We start from the raw sequence: 25,118 nt of genomic DNA, 5'->3' as shown, positions 1-25,118 counted from the left end.
AAAGTACTACAGCCCTCAAGAAGCTAAACCAGTGTGTGCCACAGACAGAAAACGGGAAAGATCAAAGTGCATGGGAAGGATCAATTTGTCCCATTATCTTTTATTATTCATTTGTCTTGGGTGGGAATTAGGTGTTGTGTGAATACAAAGATGCAGCTGAGCCAGGTGGCAGAGACAGAGCAACTGCTATTTTGCCAAACAACAACAGGGAAGAGGAAAGAAAGTTAATTTGAATCCCAGTTCTACCTGGCTATTATTGCATCAATCATGACGGGTCTACTTAAAATCGTTGAGAAATCCCACGTTTTTTGCAGGTGGGTCATGGCATAAATAGCAAATTTCATGGATGTGTTACACATCTGCAAAATTTGCCATTTATGCCATTTATGCCCAGCAAAAAATGTGGGATTTCTCTGCAGTGTTTCTCAAACTGGGGACCCCAACCCAAACCTGAAATTAACTTTCTGCAATATGGGCATTAACAGCTGGAGCAAATTTAACAATTCAAACAAACATTAGCCAACCTTTGGCAGTATTTGCACAAATCTAGCTATGAAGAACAACTGAAACAGTCAATATCAGCAAGGGAACATACCAAATTCCATTGTAGGTAAACAAGGACTTGTATTTTTCTGGTGACAGAAGTTTCATCTCAGACCGAGCCTGTGAAATCTCTCCCTTGATCTGATTTTCAGCTAGCCTTTGCCAGTGCTTGGAGGCCAAAAACACAACAATCGTACACGAGACCAGGATAAGGAAGTATTTCATACTGCATTAAACAGACAAAAGAAAGATTTCAGTAAGCAATGAAGCAGCATTTAGAAGCTTTTAGCTCTGTGGCTGCATTTCCAAACTCTAACACATTTCAGCTTCGGTTTTTCTCCCTTCCGCCACACACAGCAGATCTGAATTTCTTCTTCATATTCGGAAGAGCTTTCTACCAAACAAAATAAAAAAGCCTCATTCCTTTATTATTCCTTAGGAAAGACTGACTACCCATGCTGGGAAGCTGCTTATACCAATTATAGGACAGTTGTTTAGACAGAAACGTATGAGCTTGAGACAAAAACCCTGTGTGTGTGGATGTGGGTGTTTGCCTATGGCCCCGGTGGATTAATCTGGCCCTTCCCACTTTTGTCTTACTAGGGTTGGCATTCAAAATCCATGTGCAATAGTATTTTCCATGCGTACTCAAAGAACCAGTTAGAATGCACTCAGTTTCCTCAAATCTTTCCTGGCAGGTAGCAATGCAAATATCATCTGCACAAATGAATCTTCATACATCAGGGAGTTCTGGTTGGTCATTTGTGGATACAATAAGAAACAAAAGGTGAGAACACTGAATGTGGGGGCAGGCCATTCTATTGAGTACACCATAAACTTTTCTGAACATCCACCTTGACAAAGAAACATCGATTCTCAAGCAGAGAGAGGACCTGGACCATCTTGCTATTTCTCAAAAATCTTGCAAGTTTCAGTAGACGTACGATAGTGTCAAAAAAAAAAAATCAATATACAGCCTCTGTAATTTTATAGGTTTCAAAGCCATCTTCAGTGTACTGAGTTAGATTTACAGCCTGGCAACAGCAAGGACATTCTGGGGAGAAATGCCCTTCGACTATTAGCACTGTCCTACCCATTATCCTCTGCTCACAAACAGACAAAGGTTGAACAAAGGAAGGATAGTGGGCAATAACTCTTTGAAGAGTTAGGGTCTTCATATGGTTTGAGTAGTGCAACCTGAGTTATCTGCATAGTCTCTAGAAGGAACTGGAAAAGTCAAGCAGCCATGTCTGTTCTCTCATCCCAAAACAGAGGAATAGTGTGTTAGATATACCAGCTACTGTTCCACATTTCAGGGTTTTCATGGCTATTGTCAGCTCCTCGGTGTTGAGCTGTTCTTTGTGGACTTTTGCTCACTCTACAGAGACAGCAAATTCTTGCTTAATGGGTTTTGCTTTGTGGATTGGTTTACCATTTAGGACGAGTTGGGGTGTGAATTGGCTGGGAGAGTCTACGGCAGTGCACTTTGGTTGCTCTCCATCAGGATTCAGCTTACAAACGGTGCTTTTGTACTATTAAGAAACAGTTCGGTTGTTTGAATCAGTTTCCTCCAGCGGCCATGCCACTCCTTTCCAATTTCTCACACAAGCATTCCCCCAAGCCCTATGGTTTCGTCACTGTTCAAATAATAGCTAGTAGAGAAATACATAGATAACTATTTTTAACTACAAACACGGATACGGACTAACACGGCTACGCTTCTGGTATGTTTAAACTGCATTGTACATTGGTCCCGCAACTTTTTTTCTCCTCTCCTCTCTCCAGTGCAGACTTCCCTAAAAGGAGTGTACTAAGTCAGCAGTGGGGGCAAAAGACATATCTGGCTTCAAGACTAAGCTTGACAAGTTTATGGAGGGGATGGTATGATGGGATAGCCTAATTTTGGCAATTAGTTAATCTTTGACTATTAGCGGTAAAATATGCCCAATGGCTGTGATGGGATGTTAGATGGGATGGGATCTGAGTTACTACAGAGAATTATTTCCTGGGTCTCTGGCTGGTGAGTCTTCCCCTCAAGCTCAGTGTTTAGCTGATTTCCATATTTTGGGTCAGGAAGGAATTTTCCTCCAGGACAGATTGTCAGAGGCCCTGGGGGCTTTTCGCCTTCCTCTGCAGCGTGGGACACGGGTCACTTGCTGGAGGATTCCCTGTACCTTGAAGTCTTTAAACCATGATTTGAAGACTTCAGTAGCTCAGACATAGGTTAGGAGTTTGTTACAGGAGTGGGTGGGTGAGATTCTGTGGCTTGCGTTGTGCAGGAGGTCACACTAGATGATCATAATGGTTGGTCCCTTGTGACCTTAAAGTCTATGAGTCTAAGTCACGTCCATACTGAGCTGTGGTGTTTATTGCACAGAAGGAGTGCCTGCCAACTCTGCCTACAGATGTTTATTTAATAACTTGCTATCTGCCTATCATGAAAATACTGAAGTCCCAAAGTGGGGTTGCTCAGCATTTGTGTGTGTGTGTGTGTGGGGGGGGGGGGGGTCAAACCAAACTTCTCTTTGGGTGCCTAAATTTAGACACCTGGATTTGAACGTTTGGGTCCACCATTTAAGTTATGGTATGAACACCGGTGGACTAAAAAACACACACCTAAAATCGTCTATAACAATCACTTCTAAATAAACCCATTTAAGACAGAAGCACCCTCTGCTCCACTTCTTGTGCTTTAAGCTCATCAGTTTATCTGGGGGGAAATGAGATGGGAATCCTGAATTTAAGGAGAAATGGATTTTTCACATCATCATAAAACAAAAGTTTTATAATTAAGTCTATGTATTTTAATGAGACAATTAGGATCAGGTGACAGGAAACGGTTAATTAAGACATCTTGCCAATTAATCTCCAACACAGCCAATGACGTGTAATTGAGGTGTTTCTTGTCAGCCAGATCTCTCACCTGCTTTAGAAAACAAACAACTCTTCACATTTCCTGGTGCAAAAATTAATTCAAAACTAGCCCACTTTCTCAGCTATCGCCCTGATCCTGAAACTGAGCACCAACAGGACTCAAAAAGAAGAAATCCAGCCACACAAAACCTGTTCTAGGACCTAGCCCAACGTTAGCAATACCACCAGGGCTTATTTACATTAACCCAAGAAAGGAAATGGCACTTATACAAACAGAACAGTGTGTGGGGAAAGTCCAACTAGACTTGGAATGCTGTCCATCATGAAGGGCTCCATCCTGCAAGAACGCATACACAAGGGAGAGTCATTGTACTCACACAAGTGATTCCCCATTACTTCCATAGTACTTTTTGAATAAGTTACTCACGTGTTTGCAGAATCAAGTCTTAGCAGAGAAGTCAGTTCATTATAGGATTTGTCTTCACTGAAGAATTAACTCAAGTTCTGTTCACACACAAACCCCCTGAACTCCAAGTAGGGGTGCTTTTAGCTCAAGTTAGCTGGCCCATCAGGTGTATAGACTACAGCTGGTCAGCTATTAATACAATTGCTCTGTGCTAGGGTGGCCACTCACACATTCCCATAATAATGGACACTCTGGTACTTCTGGGAATGGTGTGGGCCCGCCCCCGCCAGCATGACCTCGCACGCCTGGTGCATACAAGCTCATGCTGCACAGAGGACACCATTTTGAAGAACGCGCCGCTCCACTCACACAGGCAGAGGTGGAATGGCGCATTCTTCAAAATGGCATCCCTCGCGTCATACTGGAGAAAACCAAGTCTGGTTTGGCTCAGTACCAGCTGGGGGACAAGTCACCCGAAAAGAGGACAGTCTGGTTTAAAACTGGAGGAATGGCCTTCCTACATGGTGCTGCTCACACGAGACATTTTGCAAGACTTTCCCTTGAGCCAGGCTAACTTGAGAAGAGTAACTTGAGTTCACCCGACAATGACAATGTTCTGACCATAAATTTTCTTTCTTTGTTTTCCTTTCAGTTTTTCATGTACAGAACAATTAAAGGAAACATTTGTGCGTTTTTTTTTTTTTAAAGTTCCCATTCACTTTTTTTTTAAATACACATCATGGAAATATTTGTTGGTTTTAGGCATTGTAAAAAAGGCATTTTCCCTTTTGTTTTATATGTCATTTTACTTAAGATCAGTCAAATTGTATTGTTAAGGACAAAAATTTAAAAAAAAAACAAAAATGACTATTTGTCAGGCTTACATCCTCAAATCACTTTGGATCCTATTCACACAAAAGGCAACTACCAGATATTTGTAAAAAAAAAAAAAAAAAGAAGCCAGAGCACAAAAATACAGGGAGATTATAAAAATTCTGGTATTTTTAAACAAACCAAAAAAATTAATTCTGCCTCACTGTCCCTTTTTAAATGATTACCTTGAAGAATAAAATTCCAGAAACTAAACAAGGAAGCTTATAAAACAAAACAAAACCTAAGACACTCAGAACTAAAGCAAAACTAGGGCCCAGTCCTGTAAACATTTAATAATTGTTAACATTATTCCTTGGTATTGGTATTGCCTGGTTTATCGGAGCATACCAAGATCTCTTGCTTTTTGCCTGATGGTAGGAGGAAGAAAATGGAAGATTGTAAAGAAAGCATTATATGTCTGTGGAATTATTGCATGTGGTATTTAAGACAATTTAAGAAAGACGTTTAAATACAACTATGATTGTGACCTTCCTGGGTTTTATTGGGTTCCTTTGCATTGAGTCCCTCCTCTCTATTTTTAGTACCCTTTATTCTGAGGCATTATGGTCATTTTTCTTTCTGGGACAAGGAAATGGCTGTGTTTAAACATTGAAGCAGCAGTAGTCTCTTCTCCTCCCGCCTCCCGCATCATGCAATATAGCTAAGAGATGTGTGCACCTTTTTTAGATGTTTTAAAAATACTTAATTATGATTATAGCATATTCAAAAACCATCAAGTTGATTTGATTTACACACCTTTTCTTAAAGCTCATAAGGCATCATTAAGACCCTGTATTAAGACTCCCATCATTCTTTGAAGTCAGGGTCAAAATTTAGACAGTTATTTCCTTATCCTATTTAATCATTAAATACCCAGCAGTTTACTCCTATAAATTCCCCCTTTAGCACCAACTTTGTTGTTGTTACAGGTTTTAAAAGAACTCCCGCCACACCCCATCTGTCTATCTGGAAATGACGGACAATTATTTAAATTTATCTTAATGGATGAGGCTCTCTCATACTTGTTTAGCATATTTATTTTAAAAGCATCAATAGACAAATTGGTTTAGACAGAGTTTTATTAAAATTAGCCATTGACTCATGTATAATGAGAGGCGAGAGACATGCACTGACTGACTGGGGATCTCTACAATTTTGTTGACAGTCAAGCAGAAGGCCCCGTTTCAGCACAGAACATTATAACCTTTGTTTTCAGAGTAGCAGCCATGTTAGTTTGTATCCGCAAAAAGAAAAGGAGTACTTGTGGCACCTTAGAGACTAACAAATTTATTTGAGCATAAGCTTTTGTGAGCTACAGCTCACTTCATTGGATGCATGTAGTGGAAAATACAGTGGAGAGATTTTATATACACAGAGAACATGAAACAATGGGTGTTACCATACACACTGTAACAAGAGTGATCAGGTAAGGTGAGCTATTACCAGCAGGAGAGTGGGGAGGAGGGGACCTTTTGTAGTGATAATCAGGGTGGGCCATTTCCAGTAGTTGATAAGAACGTGTGAGGAACAGTAGGCGGGGGGGGGGGGGGGGAAGGAATAAACATGGGGAAATAGTTTTACTTTGTGTAATGACACATCCACTCCCAGTCTTTATTCAAGCCTAAGTTAATTGTATCCAGTTTGCAAATTAATTCCAATTCAGCAGTCTCTCGTTGGAATCTGTTTTTGAAGTTTTTTTGTTGAAGAATTGCTACTTTTAGGTCTGTAATCGAGTGACCAAAGAGATTGAAGTGTTCTCCGACTGGTTTTTGAATGTTATAATTCTTGATGTCTGATTTGTGTCCATTTATTCTTTTGCATAGAGACTGTCCAGATTGGCCAATGTACATTGCAGAAGGGCATTGCTGGCACATGATGGCATATATCACATTGGTAGATGTGCAGGTGAATGAGCCTCTGATAGTGTGGCTGATGTGATTAGGCCCTATGATGGTGTCCCCGAATAGCTATGTGGACACAGTTGGCAACGGGGTTTCTTGCAAGGATAGGTTCCTTGGTTACCTGATCACTCTTGTTACAGTGTGTATGGTAACACCCATTGTTTCATGTTCTCTGTGTATATAAAATCTCCCCACTGTATTTTCCACTGCATGCATCCGATGAAGTGAGCTTTAGCTCACAAAAGCTTAGGCTCAGATAAATTTGTTAGTCTCTAAGGTGCCACAAGTACTCCTTTTCTTTTTGCGAATACAGACTAACACAGCTGCTACTCTGAAACCTGTCATTTACCAAAGGAGGGAGTGAAGTGTGTTTTGCCTATTTGAGCAGATCAGGTTAGTTTTTAACAAGCAAAAGAAAATGCTACTGCCGTTTGTTTACAAGGAGAACTGTTCTGCAGCCAAGGGGTTTCCTCTCCTAGCCAGTATCAAACACTAGAATCCCTGAGGTTCAATTCCAGGAAGGCTCTTCCCTTTACCCCCAGACAGGGCGTAGTCATTTGCATCTACTTCAGCAGCAGTATCTGCCAAACTCAATAGCCCAGCTCAATGGAACTGCGCTGGGTTTGCATTTGCAGTTTCCCCCAGAAAATCTGAAGCCTGAACACAATGGGCAGAAATTGGAGACAACTCCCTTTCACTGGGTTATTCCACTAAAAGAACAAAACAGAACACATACACAACAACAAGAAGCCACAATCAAACCTGCAGTAAGATCTCAGAATCCACTGGCAGCTGAATGCGCTGGCTACATAGGAAGTCCAGGAATAAGGAGAGATCCATTCCCCCATGCTGATTCTAATCAACCAAACACCCCCAACCATGAGCTCCCCACAAGCAACCAATTGCACTAATCTGAGCTATATGGCAAAGAGAGCTGCCCAGCCCTCCCAGAAACTCACACCCCTAATACACAGGTACCCAATACCATCTTAGCTCCAGGAATTCAGTATCTACAGCCCCACCCACACAGGTATGTCCAATACCAGCCCTGCACTTGATACTCAGTGTCTACAGCCCCACCCTGTTAGCAAGTGCAATAGCTACAGACCTACCTGAGAAACAAAGAATCAAACAAATCTTTACCCTGAAGACGCTTATAAACAAAACCACCTAACATGAGCAAGGGGAGAATATTTATCTGCTCTGTAGACTTTTTTAAAAAGCAATTGCTTTAGCATGGCACAAAAGTAGAAACCTGGAACTGCTGTAAAGTCAAATTGTTGGTGACAAAACATAAAATGTAATTCAAATATGTGTCGGTCTATTAAAATCAGGATAATGACAAACCTCACAACATCTAAGACAAAAGGAGAAGCCTTGTCCATTTCAATATAGAGAATGACAACACAGCAATGCTACTGGAAATGTCCCCAGTTCTGAGATTATCAGACAAACTACCAAAAGGTAAAAAGCTTCCTCTGTGAGGAATGGCTCAGCTGTACCATCACCCTATGCAAAATCCTCTCCATGAGAACAAACGCCTACTGGAAATATACTGCAAACAAACAATTGTCAGCTTAGAAAGGACATAAATATTGATCTTTTAAAAAAAATAGCTGCAAACTAAACAAAATCAATTTTATTTTGGAAATGTAAAAAGAGAACACATACTGAACTGTTTAGATACAGGCCTTGTAAGAAAAGCAAGCCAGAACACCAGTGCCAGAAAGAAACCACTAGATAAATACAATTCACTAGTAAAACAACTTGTTAAATTATTTTGAACAGTATAATCCAGCTCATCCTGCTATGCAGGAGCAAAGTCTGTGGGCCAGTTTTAGCTAATAATTTCTCTGGTTTGGATCAAATCATAGTTGTCAGCACAAAGTAGGAACTCTGCCTATAGAGGTTTGGTTTGGTTTTATTCTTTCACCTAACAGTTAGCCCCCAATGCCATATGAATCAGGGCACTGTATGCCTCCTCCAACCAAGCTCATCACATGAAAGGCAGCATGGTCTAGCAGGTAGGATACTGGAGTGGGAGTCAGGAGAGGTGGGTTCTGTTCCCAGCTCCGTCAGTGGCCTGCTGTGTGACCTTAAGCAAGTCCCTTCACCCCTCTGTTCCTCTATTTATTTACCCATTCATCCTTTCGGTCTGGTTGGTCTTCTTAGACCAGCGGTTCTCAAACTGTAGGTTGGGACCCTGAAATAGGTCATGATCCCATTTTAATGGGGTTGCCAGGGCTGGCTTAGACTTGCTGGGGCCCAGGGCCAAAGCCAAAGTGCGAGCCTCACCATCCTGGGCTGAAGCCAAAGCCCAAGAGCGGGGCTCAGGTTACAGTTCCCCTGCCTGGGTCTGAAGGGGCTTCGATTTTGGCCTCCCCTGTCCAGGACAGTGGGGCTCGGGCTTTGGCTTTGGCCACCCTGCCTGGGATGGTGGGGCTCGGGCTTTGGCCTCCCCAAACAGTGCAACAAGGCTCAGGCGGGCAGAGGTTTCACCCTCACTCCTGGGGGCCATGTTGTCAGAAGAGGGTGGAGGTGCAATGATGTTTGAGAACCTGTTTTAGCCCAATGGTTTTCTAACTTTTTTTCTGGCAATCCAGTTAAAGAAAATGTTTGATGCCCGCGACCCAACGGAGTTGGGGATGAGGGATGTGGGAGGGGCTCGGGGCTGGGGCAGAGGGTTGGGGTGCAGGAGTGAGGGCTGTGGGGTGGGGCTGGGAATGAAGGAATCAGGGCATGGGAGGGGGCTCTGGGCTTGGGGCCGGGAATGATGAGTTTGGGGTGCAGGAAGAGGCTCCGGGTTTGGGGAGGGCTCAGGGCTGGAGCAGGGGATTGGGGCATGGGATTGGGGCACAGGCTTACCTCGGGCGACTCCCAGTCAGCGGTGCAGCGGGGGTGCTAAGGCAGGCTTCCTGCCTGTCCTGGCACTGCGGACCGTGCTGCGCAGCAGAAGCGGCCAGCAGCAGGCCCAGCTCCTAGGCGGAGGTATGCAAGTGGGTCTGCGCAGCTCTCACCCACAGGCACCGCCCTGCCCAGCAAGAACCAGCCAATGGGAGTGTGGAGCTGGTGCTTGGGGCACAGGCAGTGTGCGGAGCCCTGTGGCCCCCCCGCCTAGGAGCTGGACCTGCTGCTGGCTGCTTCCGGGCCGCAGCACAGTGTCAGAACAGGTAGGAACTAGCCTGCCTTAGCCGAGCAGCACTGCTGACGGGACTTTTAATGGTCCGTCGGCGGTGCTGACCAGAGCCGCTGCGACCCAGTGCCTTTTGTTCCATGACCCACTACTTGGTCCCGACCTGCAGTTTGAAAACCACTGACTTAGACCATAAGCTCTTTGGTGCAAGGGCCATCTCTTATTATGTGCATGTGCTGCACCGAGCACTGTGGGTGTTCAAACTCGTTACAGCAGTACAAACAAAAAAATAATAATCCAGTGCCCCTTCTTGTATGGGCAGCCAATAAACAGCTCCAGCTCTATCCAAAGGAACCCAACATCCACCCACTCCCACAAAACACAAATCCCAGCCCCCAATGCAGCAGTACAGAACCATCCTATCTAGCAAGTATCCAACACCCACAATGTATAGGTACCTAATATCTAGCTTATTGCAACACACCGGGGGCTGAGTCTCCCCTCAGGCTGCTGCCGAGTGTATCTATCAGCTACAGGATCTAAAGGAAGAGCGAAAAGGATGGGGGCAGCGTGAAATAAACCTGTCTGAGTGGTTAAGTGAGGTATCAGATTTCTAGATGTATGTTGAAAGACAGCTGGCACTACATGTCGTTAGTAGGGCCAGGTTGCACGAACATTGGAGCCAGTTACATCCCAGTTAGGAGGTGTGATTTGCATGCCAAGGAGGCAGAAGGACAAGAACGGGGATAATTAGAAGGTCAAGGTTAATAAATCACTAGACCTAATAGTCTTGTGCCTCAAGCCCCTGCTTAGAGTTCAGCAGGAGCTGAGGGCTGCAGCACCCACGACTAGGAGGCTGCTGGGTGCCCCGACCCCCAGAAACCTGACTTGCCCCAGCTGGGCTTATCTTGGGCTGCAGGTGGCTTTTCTGGCGGGCGAGAAAGGGGACTGCCAGCTCGGATCCTGGGAACAGAAGCCACAGCTTCATATCTACTTCTTGGATCAGAGAGCCAGGGGAGGGAGGCACTGGCCCAGGCCCTGACACCAGGGAGGAGCTCCCTTCAGTATTTCCAACCACCAGAGATCAAAAATCATGAGTTGGATTCAGCCCCCCCCCCAAAATCACGAGGTTTTAAAAACAGCATCAAACCAGGTTCTCCCAGTTGGTCTGTTTACTTTTAAACCCCTCGCTACTCCTCTGGCTTGGCTGGACCCCTCCAGGCAAGTGGGTCCTGGGGGAGCCTAGCTGGGGCAGGCCCTGGCTTGGCTGATTGCACCACTCCCCAGGGGCCGGAGTGATTCCCCGCCCCGGGACCAGCCCTGGTTGCTCAGCCCGGCAGACACAGTCGCCTCCCAGAGGGCCGACACCAACAGGTCTGTGTGTCCTTAGCCCCAAGACAGCCGCACAGAGCTCTGCCTGGTACCCAGCCCTGGAAATTACAGGGCTGGGAGAAGCTTCTTGCGTCATCATGACAGCTCCTCCTGCAAGCCACAAATTTCTGTGATTTGCAACAGTTGGCAATAATGCAACACTGGCTTTCCCTGGCTACTTGGAGGGTATTTCCGCTACCCACCACTACCCCAGTCTGGGGGCTTGCCATCCAATCTCCTCCATCTCTCACCCCATTACTATCTTCTGCCCATCCCCAGACTCCTTCCTGGCTCCACATCTGTGGCACCCCATTTCCCTGCAACCCCTAAATTGCCCTTCTGCTCCTCCCGGCGCCTGCTCCCCCTTACTCTCCACATTGACTTTTCACAGTACTTTTCTGAGAAGTAAGCGCGACACGGTATTGTGGCCAGACAGCAGCCGCCGAGGAGCCAGGACTCAGCATCAGCAAGCCCCAACCCCAGTGCTTAATTTGTCCTGGGGCTTGCCAGCAGCCACCACTCTCCAGTTCTAAAGGCAGCACCGCTGCCGGCAGCAGTGCCGAAGTAGCAATACTGGACCATGCCACCCTTACTGATGCGCTGCTACTAGCAATGGTGCTGCCTTCAGAACTGGGTGACTGGCCAGCAGATGCTGCTCTCCGGCCACCCAGGCTGGGCTGCACAGTGGGGATTTTCTGAGTTTGTGGGCTCCCCCTGCTGTACATCCCCTGATCACCAGGCCCACAGGAAGGGGGAACCCAGGGGCTCACCCACTAGGTTCATTAAGGGGCAAGCCCTGCTGCCTACAACTCCCCACCAGGCTGGCAGCTCCAGGCAGCATTGCCCACCACCTGGCTGGCTGGCCAGGGGCTCCAAGCACAGGCTTGCCCATACTCACTCCTGCTCCAGCAGCCTACACCCACGAGCTTGCAGCATGGACGGCGCCTCCTGGACCACAATGCCTTGGATGGTCACCCATGTGACCTATGAGGAAAGGTTAAAACAATGGGGCATGTTTAGCCTTGAGAAAAGAAGACTGGGAGATGCGGGGGTGGGCTGATAGTCTTCAAATAGGTTAAGGGCTTGTTACAAAGAGGACTGTGATCAAGTGTTCTCCATGTCCACTGATGGTAAGACAAGAAGTAATGGGCTTAATCTGCAGCAAGGGAGATTTAGGTTAGATATTAAGAAAAACTTTCTAACGATAAGGGTGGTTAAGACTGGAAGAGGTAACCTAGGGCGGCTGTGGAACCCCCATCACTGGAAGTTTCTAAGAACAGGCTGGACAGACACCAGTCAGGGATGGTTTAGGTTCACTAGGTCCTACCTCAGCTCAGGGGGCTGGACTAGATGACCGCTCAAGGTCCCTTGCAGTCCTACATTTCTATGACTCTATGTAGAAATGGGTAAGAAGTTTGGGTGGGCATGCATTCTGGGACTAGCATTCCTGAGTGTAGTGTTGCTCCCTCTCTTACATGGGCACCCATCACCATGGTATCTGGGCAGCTTAGTATTTTGTTTCTTGAGGCCTTATTTAAATGCCCCTTAAAGCAGTGGTTCTCAGCCATTTCCTTACCGGGATCCCATTTTCTTTAGTGGAGTCCCCTCCCATGGAAGCCCCCCAACACCTATTTGCCTAGTTGAGAACCCACAGCCTTAGAGAGCTGCATGACTGTATCAACACAAGTTATCTCCCAGTTGCTGTTCTAGCAATAGTGCAACCAGATCTCAGGTTGGTCTGGCCCCATCAATAACTTTGTGTCCCGAGACCAGAGGGAAAAAAAGCCCTAGGAGAAGTACTACCTTGGATCCAGAGATCACAAGCAGAGTTTAACCACTTTCCCCAGCCCCTCTCACAGGCACAAGGATGAATTTACAGCAAACTGAAGGAAGAAGAAGTAAAGCTGGAGACGCACATTAGGGTCCCTGCTTCGGCCGCAGGGCGAGTTATCGGCAAAGGAGGCAAAACTGCAAGTGAAAGCAAGGAGAAAGAGAATCAGGGCTGCAGGGAGACGGGGTTAGGAGCCTGGTTCATCCCCAGGTGTGGAAGCTTTTGAGGATTGGCTATCATGGCTAGGAAGCAGTCACTGCGGGAGGAGAGGAGGGGATGCTGTGAGGCAGACCTGGGTCAAGACTATTGCTTGGAGGGGTTTTTTGATGGTGCTTCTGTTTCCCAGCTACTCTGCTAACCTGGCAGGGGATTGTTCTCCTCCCTTGGCCCACATACAGTGTGGAAGGCAGGAGGGTCAGGTCAGGAGTAAGGAATAAATGGCTGGTAACCCACAGGAGAGGGTGGAGCAAGGGCGGGGCCACAGAGGAGGAGGGGCTATCTCAAGATCCAAGGTTCAATTGCTGCTCCCCTACACAAGTATCAAAGCAGAGAGGAGGCCGTCGGCGAAGGCAGCCTGTGAGCATCCTTGATTTCACAAGCTAGGCCTGGTTACTGTCCCCCTGTGAGGTGGGCGGCTCTCACACACTCTGAATTCCATGCAAAGCCCAGCGTGGTGGGTGGAGTGATTTTTTATTATTATTTTTTGCCAGCCGGAGAAATGCAAAATCTGGGGGGCAGGTTTTTTTTTTTTTTTAAATTCTTCTTCCTGAAATGGTACAGTAACCGGGTGGGCTCTGCCGCTTTCCTGTAGGTCAACGAACTGCAGAACCTGACGGCAGCAGAGGTGGTGGTGCCGCAGGACCAGACGCCTGGTGAGAACGAGCAAGTCATTGTAAAAATCATTGGATGCTTCTATGCCAGCCAGGTACGGAGACTGGACTCTCTCCCTGTGCAGGGCTTGTGCTGGGAGGGAGAAGGGGAAGAGGAGAGAACATAGGAGGCAGATGGAAACTTGTAAAGTCCTGCTAGCAGCCTGCAGTTGTGTGTTTTATGTGCATCCACCATCACTGAGGGGAGAGGACAGGGTAGTCTGTGGTCCCACAATTGAAGAGACCTAGCACCAGCAGAGGGAACCCCTGAGCCTCAAGACAGGTTAAGACCAGAAGAGACAAGTTCCTAAAGAAATGAATTGACAACAGTTACCACCTTCGCAGGACCCCCGAGTTCTCTTTCTTTCTCTGCCACTAACTCCCTATTGGGCTACTGGAATTTGATCTATCTAGGCTCTGAGAAGCAAGCCGGGAACCACCCTTGCATTGATTTGTTTTTGTAGGGGAGACCAGACCTTCTCTTCTGCAGGTGCATTCCTTCGTACATCTTGCTTAGGTTATAGCTACACTGCAATCAGAGGTGTGACTGCAGCATGGGTTGGTGTGCCCACGCTAGCTTCAAGTTAGCTAGCACAGCTAAAAATAGCAGTGAAGATTCAGTGGCACAAGGTAGCCATGCAAGTACGTACCGAGGGAGACCACACTGAAGTCCACGGCACCCTATCTTCATTGCTATTTTTCATCATGCTAGCTAGATCGATGCTAGCCCAGGTCTGGCTACATAAGCTGCTATCGCATAGTGTAGATGTAGCCCAAGTTATGACCGTCTTTGAATTTGGATTACACAGCTGCAGGGATGCTTGCTAGTTTTGATAAAGGGAACATACAAGCAGTTGCTGTCCTTTAAACACTGCTACAAGATGATGTGGGGAAAGTCAGGTATTGCTGTGTGTTTTAGCAACAAGGAAAAAAAAAGTAAGAAAAGAAAAGGAAAAAAGAGAGAGAAATGGGAACTGAAATTTTATACATGCAGACAGCAAGGAAAAAAATAGAGAGAGAGAGAGAGATGTGAACCTAGCTATCACTATTAGAAAGGTTCACATTTTTAATCACATCTTTCTCCTTTTTTATTGTACCTGCAGGAATTAACCCCCTTTTTTAGAATGTCATGTTAAAAGATCTGTGGTGCTAAAATCAATTCTAAAGAGGCTGAACCTGTGTCCCGTGCCCCCAAACTCAGTGGGAATTCTGGGTGTGTGAAGAACGCTGGATAGAGCCCTTAAATGTTTGCAGCTTTAAAGAAGTAATGACCCTTTTTCTGTAGAGACAGGGAACGTAGGATTTAAAAGTTTCCTGACACATGATTCTTGGTGTCACCATACGGAACAATCCCCATCCCACTGAATCTCCACCCCCTCCCGCCCCAGTTGTATGTGAATAATTGGTCACTCTTCCCCTTTAAAAACCTATTTAGAAATTAACAAAGGGAAAACGTTATTAGGGTGGATCTAGTCTTTATCGCCATATAGTACAGCGCTTATACTTACAGATCATCAGGGTGGGTTGTCATTAAGACTGGATGTGGAGACAGAAGATCCAGGTTCACTCCCCAGCTCTGCCACCTACACACCCTGTGACCTTGGTCACATCACTTCAACTGCCTGTACCTTAGTTCCCCATCAGTAAATGGGGGAACACTTTCTACTTAGCTAAGCTCATTGAGCTCTAAAGAGGAAAAGTGCTATATAAGAGCTACATATTATTATTGTGCTAGGCGCCCTGCAAACGCACAGGGCTTGTCTTCACTATAGAAAAAGGTTTGTCCTTCACTCGAGTTAGCTAGTGCAGGGTAGACGCCTAATGAAGAGAAGGCAGATGCTATGTCTCACAGACATTTGCAGGTCAAGTTGAAGACCATGCTTCCCTGGGATCGGATTTGAGTGAAGAACATACCTTTCCCCCCTAAGCCCTACCACAGTGAAGACATGGTCTCTCTGCACATCAGAGCTTACAATCTAAGGACACAAAAGACACCAAGGCACAGCAGATGGAGTGGTTTCTCTAAGATGACTGAGACCAGAATCCAGGTCTTCCAAGTCCTGGTCTCTCCAAAGGTAAGATGATTTTCTTTCCTTCTTTTTTTACTCTGCACAGACAGCAATGTCTGATCCTTTGCACAAGAGTCTCCGAAGTTTTCATGCCCCTAACAGCATGCCCAAGATCTTTGCACCTGCAGCCTCATGATTCTGCCCCTCCTGGGCACACGACCATTCAACTTAGGGGAAGCCCACCACACGCTCAGCACACATTCTCCCCAGCCCCTGAAGACCCGCTGCAGCGCCATGGAGCTCAGGGTGGTGTGTGGGGGCAGAGAGCACGCACCTACCTGCATGTAGTTGTTCTCACAGTAGTCAGCCACTTTGTGAAGTTTGCTGTAATTCTCCCTCAGGACTTGCCTGGCAGAGGGGATTTCATGCTGCTGAAGTTTCTGCAGTTCAGACATGCTGCTGCTTTGCTCTGTTCCCACTTCCTTCTCTGAGAGAGCTGCTGTCCTAGCCTGAGGTTTTGAACCTTGCAGCTCTCAGACACGCTGGTGTAGTCATTGGCTGGGGAGGAGCTCAGACACACTTCAACTGCCTTCAGCAGCAGTGAACCTTTTCCTTTGCATTTCACATAGAGAATGGAGGACCTCAGTCATCTGCCTCAGATTCACTATGCACTGGTCACTTGCCCAGCCATCCTGGAGATTAATTCAAAGACCACTTTGACTTCCATCCCCTAACACCCTGCTAACCACCCTTGGTTCCTTGCATCCCAGCCCCTGATCTAGAGGCTGACTGATACAACGAGAAACCAAGGTGATCGGAATAACTCAGGAAACTTAGGACTTGCCAGGAGAGGAAACTATTATTTTAGCCTTGTGTCTGTTTTCTGATTGCTACAAATGGGTTCCCATGTTCTGTAGGACAGAGGGATTGCAACACGCACTGGGCTACAGCAAGGGGGAAGCTGGTGTCAAACCATTGGTCTGATCCTCTTGGGGAATGGGTGGATGGAAGAGGAGCAACGGAGACAGGGATACGGAGACGGCCACCAGACATGCTCATGGGAAGCTCTGGGGACCAGGCGAGAGAAAAGCAGCAGTGATAAAGGACGCGAGTCACGTTCCCGCTGGCAGAAAAGTAAGTGGGCGATGGAAAAAGAAGCATTTCCAAGAAGAACCCAGCAGCTAGGAAGCTAAACTATCAGGCAACAGCAGGTTCCTTAGGCGTCGACTCGTGTCCCACTCCAGCCATCCGCTTGAAGCATTTGTTCCTGTGTTTATAGCCGAAGCTAGATGCCATGCCCAGTGTCCTCTACGTCTGTCGCTCCTCCGTAGCACATCTAGGGGGTCAAATCCTGGCCCTACTGAAACCAATGAGTAGGCCCTTAGAGACAAATGCAATAAAGCAATGGGGTTCTTCGTATTCACTGGGACGAAGGTTTCCAGCAGAGACAGGCCTGAACCAACCCCTCAAAACAGCTCTGAACTTGAGCAGTTCAAAACCCAACATCTGGCTCAGATATTTGTGCCATGAGTTCAGCTGTATTTTCCAGAGAGCATGCAGGGCCTGTCATCACTCCACATGCTACATAGCAGTTGCCACTTGAGTTAGTCATAAACACAGCTTTAACCTGGTTATGGTCCAGTCTACACTATAAAGTGCAACAATGGGGCTCTTCCATTCCAACCCCTCTGTGCTGCACTGCCACTTTATCTCCCCAGCTGGGGATTCTCCCAATGTGAGCAAGTCCCCATTGACAGCCAGCTTAGTCTGTTCCTACTCTTCCCCAGAGCACAGGGGATGCGATCACAGTGCTGCTGAGCTCAAGCTATTCTACAATCGGCAGATGGCCCTTTGGAGGCCGGAGCCAGTTGGTGCACTTTAGAGCAGCTCCTAGGCTGCTCTAATCATAGAAATGTTGGGCTGGAAGGGATCTTGAAAAGTCATCAAGTCCAGCTCCATGCATGGAGGCTGGACCAAGTAAACCTAGACCAGCCCTGACAGGTGTTTGTCCAACCTGTTCTTCAAAATCTCCAATGATGGGGATTCTACAACTTCCCTTGGAAGCCTATTCCAGAGCTTACTGATGCTTAGAGTTAGAAAGTTTTCCTTATATCTAAACTCAATCTCACTGGCTGCAAATTAAGCCCATTACTTCAGTGGACATGAAGAACAATTGATCACTGTCCTTTTTATAACAGCCCTCAACATATCTGAAGGGTTTCATCAGGTTCCCTGTCCCTCTTTTTTTCTCAAGACTGAACATGGCCAGTTTGTTTAACCTTTCCTCACAGGTCAGGTTTTCCAAACCTTTTATCACTTGTGTTGCTCTCTTAAGTATATAAGTATATATCTCTTAAGCACTGGTATAACAAGGCAGGGTTTGGCTCCAAATTCCCTTACTTAGGCAACTAAGATGTCCCAGCTTGGACACACAGTAATTGTGGCATCCAAAAAATCGCAAGTCGTTCTTGACAATTCTGGGCAGAATGCGCTATCGGCACTGGATCTGTCTTCAGTGCCGAGGGGACCGGTGCCGAGGAGAGCGTCCCGCTGCGGGAAGTTGGGTCCCTGCCTTTGTGCTCCACATGAGCCATGGCTGAGGTGCAGGGGCGGTCGGAGGCACCTGCTTTTGGCGCTGTCAGCACGGAGGGTAAAGATCTTGCAGGATCTTTACCCTTTTGAAAGTTTCTGTGCAGAGACATTTGGGCTTCCTGCCTCTTCGCTTGAGAGGGTGAAGCCATACTCCTGATCGGTTCTGACTTAGCCAGGGAGCATGAGGGAGAGGGTTCACTATTGCCCATCTCCATAAGCGACTGTAGGGATTTCGCCATCAGGAGCATTTTTATCCACAAGTCCCTGTTACGACGAGCCCTGGTTTTCAGGTTGGTACAATGATTACATGGCAGGGACGTGTGTCTCACCGAGGCACTTCATGCAGCGTGTCCATCAGACCGCGACATAGGCTCCTTGCAGGAGTCACATTTCTTAAATCCTGGGGACCCTGGCATTATTGAACGAGGAATGCCTAGGGAGGGTATCTCAACGGGAGACAAATGTGAGGAAAAAAGTTATGGTTTGTTTTTTGTTTTTTGAAACTAACGAACTATTCTAAGGGAAGGAAAATAACTGGGATATGTCTAACTATTTCTATTTCTTTCTACTTATTTCCTTCAGTAACCAAGGAAGAGGTTAGCACTGCCCTGAGTCCCGTCTTCAGCTGAGGACGGTTGAGAAGGAACTGAGGGGGGTTCAGGACACGCACGCTCAGGCAGTCCCTGACGATGACACGAGACAGCAGCTGAGCGCGTGCATCCCGACCAGGCACTGCTACTGAAGATCTCTGACTAACAGCACCGGGACGCACCATCACCTGGAGCGGAGCACCCTCAAGGACAGCACTCGAAGAAGAAGAGAACCTTTCCTGAAAGCTCAGAGAAGGGTCTCCATCCTCAGCAGCGTAGATTTCCTGGAGGGAGGAGGAGTGGTTGGGCAATTTACTACCCCTGCTGGTAGTGTGGGATCTTCTTGCTGGTAGAGCGGGCACACAGATGATGGCTCCTCATTTTCCACTACTGGCGTCTCGTTTCTAGGAGACTGACTAGGAACCCTGCTTTGGTGCAATGGGAGCCTCTCTGGAGGGCGATGATTATCCCATCACCGTAAAATATAAAAGAGACCAGTCACTGTACGTCAGATCCGGACAACCTCATGGGATTTCCCCCCCAGGCACTCTCAAGAACCTCTGAAATCCAGTGCTGTGGCAGTTAAGACAAACCCAGCAGCTGATCCTTTGGCTCCTGCTGCAGCAGAGGTAGGGCTAAGGCTCTCCTCTGAAGGAGGTGCCACCCCTCCACTCCCTAGAAGAGACCTGGTAGTAGAAGGTGGAGTAGCCTGCTGAGTCAAAATGACACAGCAGGTTTGACGGAGCCAGGGCCTGGGGTGGGTAGGACATACCAGCCGTGGTGCCATTCGGGCCCCTGAGGTTCAGATAGACATCCGGCTGGAAGGGTGATAATCAGAACCCTTTAAAAGTCAGCCCATCCCTAATTTAAATATGCATTTGAACCCTGCTGCTTTATTGTATCACAGAATTTTTAAAATTTTTGTTCAAGATTAATACCTCTCAGACATGGGTCTGTTTGTGACATGGCAGGAGCAGCGGTGGGCAAAGCTGGGCCACTTTCAAAACTGGCTTGTGGGAGGGGAGAAAAAGCCCCATCACCTTCTCACCACAGAGGTGAGCGTCCCCAATCCCAAAGGCAGCGGGGAAGGTGTAAACTGTGCAGTGTACCAGTTAAAGGAGCAGTGATCTTCAACAGTGAATGATTAAAGGGATGGTGTCAGGTAAACACAGGCCCACACTATTGGTTTTATGACCCAAAAAGCAGTATTTGGCCAAACTAGAACTGTTTCCATGGATTCTTTTTTAATTTAAAAAAGTTTCCTGTGGAAATTTGTATTTCCCCACCTGAAAACAGCAGCAAGTGTGCTGATTGGGAAGGAACTGAATAATTAAATTGATTCTAAACAGCAGCCAAACAGACCACAGTGCAAAAAGTAAATCGTTAATGGAACACAAATTAGATTCTTAGCTAAAATCATTTTAGCTTTAACATCCTGGGAAATTAATAGAACTGCATGGTCTATAAATCGGGGCAGAGCTGGTCTTTACAAAATTATTTAGTGTGTGTTAAAAGAGTTAAGGAAATTATGCTTTTTAAAGATGCATCCAATTCATCCCAAGATAAACTCCACTGGCTTTAAAGATGAATTTCTCCCCAATTTAAAAATAAATAAATAAATCTGACACCATTCCTTTAATCAGATCTGTTCCAGTGAATTACAAAACCTACAGATCTGTAGTTTCACTCCACATTGATTAAACCCACTCCTCCCCACTGTGAAGCCCCCAGCTATCCTTAAACAGCCCGTACCCATGAAGTACGTTAGCTTCCTGCATGTCAAACAAGGGGACATGACCTTATATAACCAATTCATTTTTGTTTATCTACCTTTTAATGACAATAGAATAAAATAGGCAACTCCACATGCTGTATTGTAGAGGGAAAAAATACTCTTTTTCCAAAGAAAAAATGTTCTTAAGAATTTATGGGCTTTCTTTTCACTTTAATGTGTTCATTCATTGCTAAATTGTTCAGTTGTGATTTTTTTTTCAAATGCTCCATATTCCATTACTTTTTTTTTCCTCCTTTTTAACTTTGATATTTACTTCTGTCAGCAGTACAACTTCTCTCAGCTCCTCTCTCTCAGCGGACACTTTGTTCATGTGATGACTGGTCACTTTCGCATAGACTGGCATTCAATTGCCATTCGGACCACATTGCTTTAGAGGCACCCAGATGGTATGCCTTTAAAGCGAGGAAGTATTTTTAGGTGGTGGGAAATCTGGATGATTCGTTTTTATCAGTGCTCAGTGTGGGTTAATGATAAAGCAATCAGGGCTGGATTATAAAAGTAACAACCAAACAGGAATGGATTGTGTGACTAAAGTGACTTCTTACATGATCATCTGAAGCTTAGGACAGTTCAATACACAGATGTGCATATAGAGAGGTAGAACTAATGCATATTGCAGTTATCCTGGTTTTGAAATCCCCAGTCAGCTGCCATGTTGTTCTGTACTCCCTCATGCCTGATATTGGGGGACATAGGGAATAGCTAGTCCACCTGATTGATTTATTCAAACAAAATCATAAGTGCGTGGAACAAAGTTCTGCTTTCCCCTGGCCCCCGAGTCACTGATCCAATGCAATTTCAGACTATTCATCGAAAAGTTGTACCTGACTGTAATGATATTTTTCCTCCCTTTGGTTGATTGTTTATTTTCTCTCTACTCGCCTTTCCCCTTCTGCTCCATGTTCTTTACCTGGCAGGATTTTTTTCTGAGGCAGGTTAGTTGGCTCAGATCTGGAGCTGTGATTGTGGATGGACATGGGCTCCATTTTTCTTCCAGCTAGGTTTTGCCACAAACTGCTTTACTCCACTGTTTCATTTTTAAAAATAAGCAAAAATTATACTGCATCTGTGTGTGTTTATCTCCATTCTTAGGAGAAACAAAGAGGTCAGCGATGCTGAGGCATGGATGGGTGGGTGCTGAAATAATTCAAGGCATGGACTTAGCAGACCTGCATGCTCCACACTAGCACAGATGCCTCACTGGACTCTCTGCAGTGTTACAGCTTTGTTTCCGAATACAGTATACTCCTGATTATCTGAACAGCATGGGGAACCCAGATTTGATTTGGCCCATCAGGAATTGGGATAATTGAGAGGGCAGGTGTCATTCAGCAGCCTTCCACAGGGCAGCCTCCTTGCAGTCCAGGCCAGGGGTCTCTGCTCTGCCCTGCTCACTCGCTCCCATGACAGTGGGGCTGCAGTCGGTTCCCGGCACTGCCGCAGGGCCAGGGCCACCCGATCCCTGCAGGCATAAGATGCAGGGCAGAGCAGAACCTCCTGGCCAGTACTCTGCCACTCCAGGACTGCAGCCTTCCCTGGACCATGCACCTGCAGGGATTGGCTCCACTCACTCACTCCCATGACAGCAGGACTGCAGAGGCTCCCTGCACTGTGGCAGGAGCTATTCAGCAGCAACGTGGCCTCCCTCATGGCTGGGAGCACAGCTGCATCCTCCTCTGAGCCCTGGCCAGGGGTCTCTTCTCTATTATCCGCACCTCTGGATTTTCTGTCCCCCTGCATGAGATACATGAGAGATGAGGAAGGGATTTATGTAATGCAGAGATTCAGATAAGGTTTGGGGAGCAAACACTCAGAACAAAAGCTTAGCAGAGACTTTCCTGGGCAGTACCTAGCACCCTAAAGGGCCAGTCAGAGCTGGGATTTCCAGGTGCTACTGCAGTACAAAGAGAGAAGTGGCTAGTGAGTTTGAGGGCCTGCTGTGGAAGGCATCTCCAAGGGGCCTGGTTTTCAGAAAGTGCAGAGCACCCATCTCTAAAAAGTAGGCCCTTTAGAAATGGAGCCTTCACTGGGTCACCCAAAGTCATTAGTCACTTTTCAAAACATCGGTTTTACTTTGCCTTCCAAGAACATTAGTGTTGGCAAAAATTCAGACGCTCATGGTCATCGAAGTTCTCCTGCAATAATGTTGCCTTTCTCCCACCCAGTCTTCTCCATCTAGATTGTAAGCTCCATAGGCAGAGATGGTCTCACACCATGCATATGTACACAGAGTCTAGCAAAATGAGGCCCTAAATCTTGATCTTGGTTGGAGCTTCGAGATGCTCCAGTAATAAAGTGAATCCGAGGGACTGACTGTGGCAGCCATTCAAGTATAAAAACTGGAGCAAGTAGGTACAGAATTCCTCCCTAACTGTATTAACTTAGTGCTTTGTATTCTGCTGCCACAACTAATGCTGTCTATAGAATCATGAGGTATCATTATGCACCTGAACTGTACTGCAAACGGGCCAGCTTTCAAGCAGGGCCCTTTTCTTTTTGTGGTAGCTTTTAAAACACCCACCTTAAATACTTTTAAGAAGAACACTGCAGCATTGAGAATACACCATCTCTTACCTAATTATAAAAGGATAGTAAGTGTACGAAAAAATCCCTTTAATCACCATTTTGTAGAAAGCTCTCAGTGTCACCAAGGGGGAGACAGAGCACAAAGAATTTCAGCTCTTGTGTGAATGGATAGAAGGACTTTTCAGAACCACAAGAAAACTTTTATTTTAAGTCAATTATCCACATCACAACAGTAGCGTAAAGGAACCCCAATCACAGTAGGTGCTGTCCAATCATAACAAAGATAGCCCCTGCCCCAATGAGCTCACAGGCGCTCAGGACAGCCAGAGAGGAGCTAACAAAACAGCTGAGTAAAAATCAAAGCTAGGTCATTTGCCTAACCAATGTCAGAACATTTCATACCAAGGCCAAGTTCTCTCATCTCATCAGAAGTACGGGGCCATGATGCGTAAGACCCATGGTCTGCTTGTGGCATTTACTTCTTGTCTCAGATTAGTATCCAGGTCCCACCACTGTGGTAATGGTGGTGTTTTTTGATGCTGTGGTTAGCTGCCCGCTAGGAACTGAACGCCACCATTTCAAATAGGCCACGAGCTAGCAGATGAAAAGAACTCAGGTCACGTGAACGTGGACTGCTTTCAGGCAGGACAATTAGAATTTGCATTTTCCTTCTCTTAAGAGAAAGCTCCTTAACTAAGCCAGATTTCCAACCTCCCCACTCTGGTTCTTAAGTAAGGAGTAACAATAAGAAGGTCTCAACAGATATTGCAGAGGCAACATACTAACTCCATTTAGGATAAACCAAGCACTTCAGTCTTTACATGAAAGTTATTGTGCTTCTCGCACTCAACTTGAGAACACTCATTCCTGTTAATCCTCCAAGAAGGAAGTCAGACAGTCTGTGCATCCCTGATAATCCATCCAAATGCAGGGAGGATGTGGAGTGCTACCAAATCAAACCAGTAGGAATTCTACCCTGCCCCACCCCCCTCACTGGCTGGAGAGAACACCGTGCAGGGCCATGATGAATCTAGCTCATTATTAGCCAAGCTGCCTCACTCTATGATCAGAGAAACTTTGCAATGAAGAAAACACCATTGCAAGGCCTGGAACAGGACCCGAGTGCAGATAACATACACGACTGCATTATCCATTTCAAGTTTGGGCCAAGAGATTCCAGAATCCCAAATTCAGTCCATGAAAAAGTTTTTATAGAAAGGTAGGTGCAAAAGGAAGGCATCCAGTGTGGCACAAATAAGGCAATTAGTCCCAGAGCATACTCCTGCCGTGGGCATCAGGGAGGTTACCATAGGAATCGCACACGGCAGGGTAAAAGGGTTATTCTGTTGAGTAGCATTTCAGTCGGTTTTTGAAGTAGTGCAAAGATAGCTTAAATTGCACTTGTGCTTGGGTATTGGTCCGGAACCTTTTATATTGGTCTTCTACCTTAGTTAGGTTGGAATCAGATGCGGGATTACGTTCTTGGTGACTGACGGAAACATCAGTGCAGGAACCGACAAGCAAGATGCCCAGTCCATCCATGAAAAATTCTGGGGAGGAGGAAAAAAAAATGTAAAAGCAAAGTTAAGTGACCATGCATGTCCCTGAGAAGGGACTTGAAATTATTTTACAAGGCTCTGTATGGTCCACTCAGGACTGAATCTCCATGTAAAGGAATTGAACCACTGGTCTTCTGGGTCTAAAACCAAGCTACTATGTGTGCTCTAGAGAACCAAGTCCAGTCACTTGTGGACACTAGCAGAATCAAATTTCTGTGGGTATGTGTACACTCCAGTCAAGGTGTG

General features: G+C 46.3%; 2 protein-coding genes and 1 long non-coding RNA gene across 11 annotated transcripts in view; 1 reads left to right on the top strand and 2 right to left on the bottom strand.

Annotated features, from left to right (window-relative positions):
* The window catches only part of LOC119849007 (beta-1,4 N-acetylgalactosaminyltransferase 2-like), a 79,628-nt gene that overhangs the window by 24,564 nt on the left and 29,946 nt on the right, over positions 1-25,118 (bottom strand). The window contains exons 1-2 of one of the 3 annotated variants that reach the window (XM_038385549.2): positions 7,360-7,585; positions 596-769 (exon numbers count right to left, since the gene is read on the bottom strand). In XM_038385549.2, the coding sequence (XP_038241477.1) occupies positions 596-769; positions 7,360-7,478 (293 nt within the window). In that variant the 5' untranslated portion in view covers positions 7,479-7,585. Of the gene's footprint in view, positions 1-595; positions 770-7,359; positions 7,586-25,118 lie in introns of those variants that run through there. The other 2 variants (XM_043503298.1, XM_038385552.2) reach the window with 2 other exon arrangements.
* LOC122457595 lies at positions 18,274-20,600 on the top strand. The gene is made up of 2 exons (XR_006277220.1): positions 18,274-18,692; positions 18,985-20,600. It is a non-coding gene; the product is annotated as an uncharacterized LOC122457595 (long non-coding RNA).
* LOC119849119 (beta-1,4 N-acetylgalactosaminyltransferase 2-like) overlaps positions 19,996-25,118 on the bottom strand; it is a 45,341-nt gene continuing 40,218 nt past the window's right edge. For 6 of the 7 annotated variants that reach the window (XM_038385830.2, XM_038385832.2, XM_043503295.1 and 3 more), the window contains one exon: positions 19,996-24,863. In XM_038385830.2, the coding sequence (XP_038241758.1) occupies positions 24,652-24,863 (212 nt within the window). In that variant the 3' untranslated portion in view covers positions 19,996-24,651. The remainder of the gene's footprint in view (positions 24,864-25,118) is intronic. The other variant, XR_006277219.1, reaches the window with a different exon arrangement.

The sequence above is a fragment of the Dermochelys coriacea genome, chromosome 27, assembly GCF_009764565.3.
Source record: "Dermochelys coriacea isolate rDerCor1 chromosome 27, rDerCor1.pri.v4, whole genome shotgun sequence".
Lineage (NCBI taxonomy): Eukaryota > Metazoa > Chordata > Testudines > Dermochelyidae > Dermochelys > Dermochelys coriacea.
This window is presented reverse-complemented; position numbering and strand designations above follow the sequence as displayed.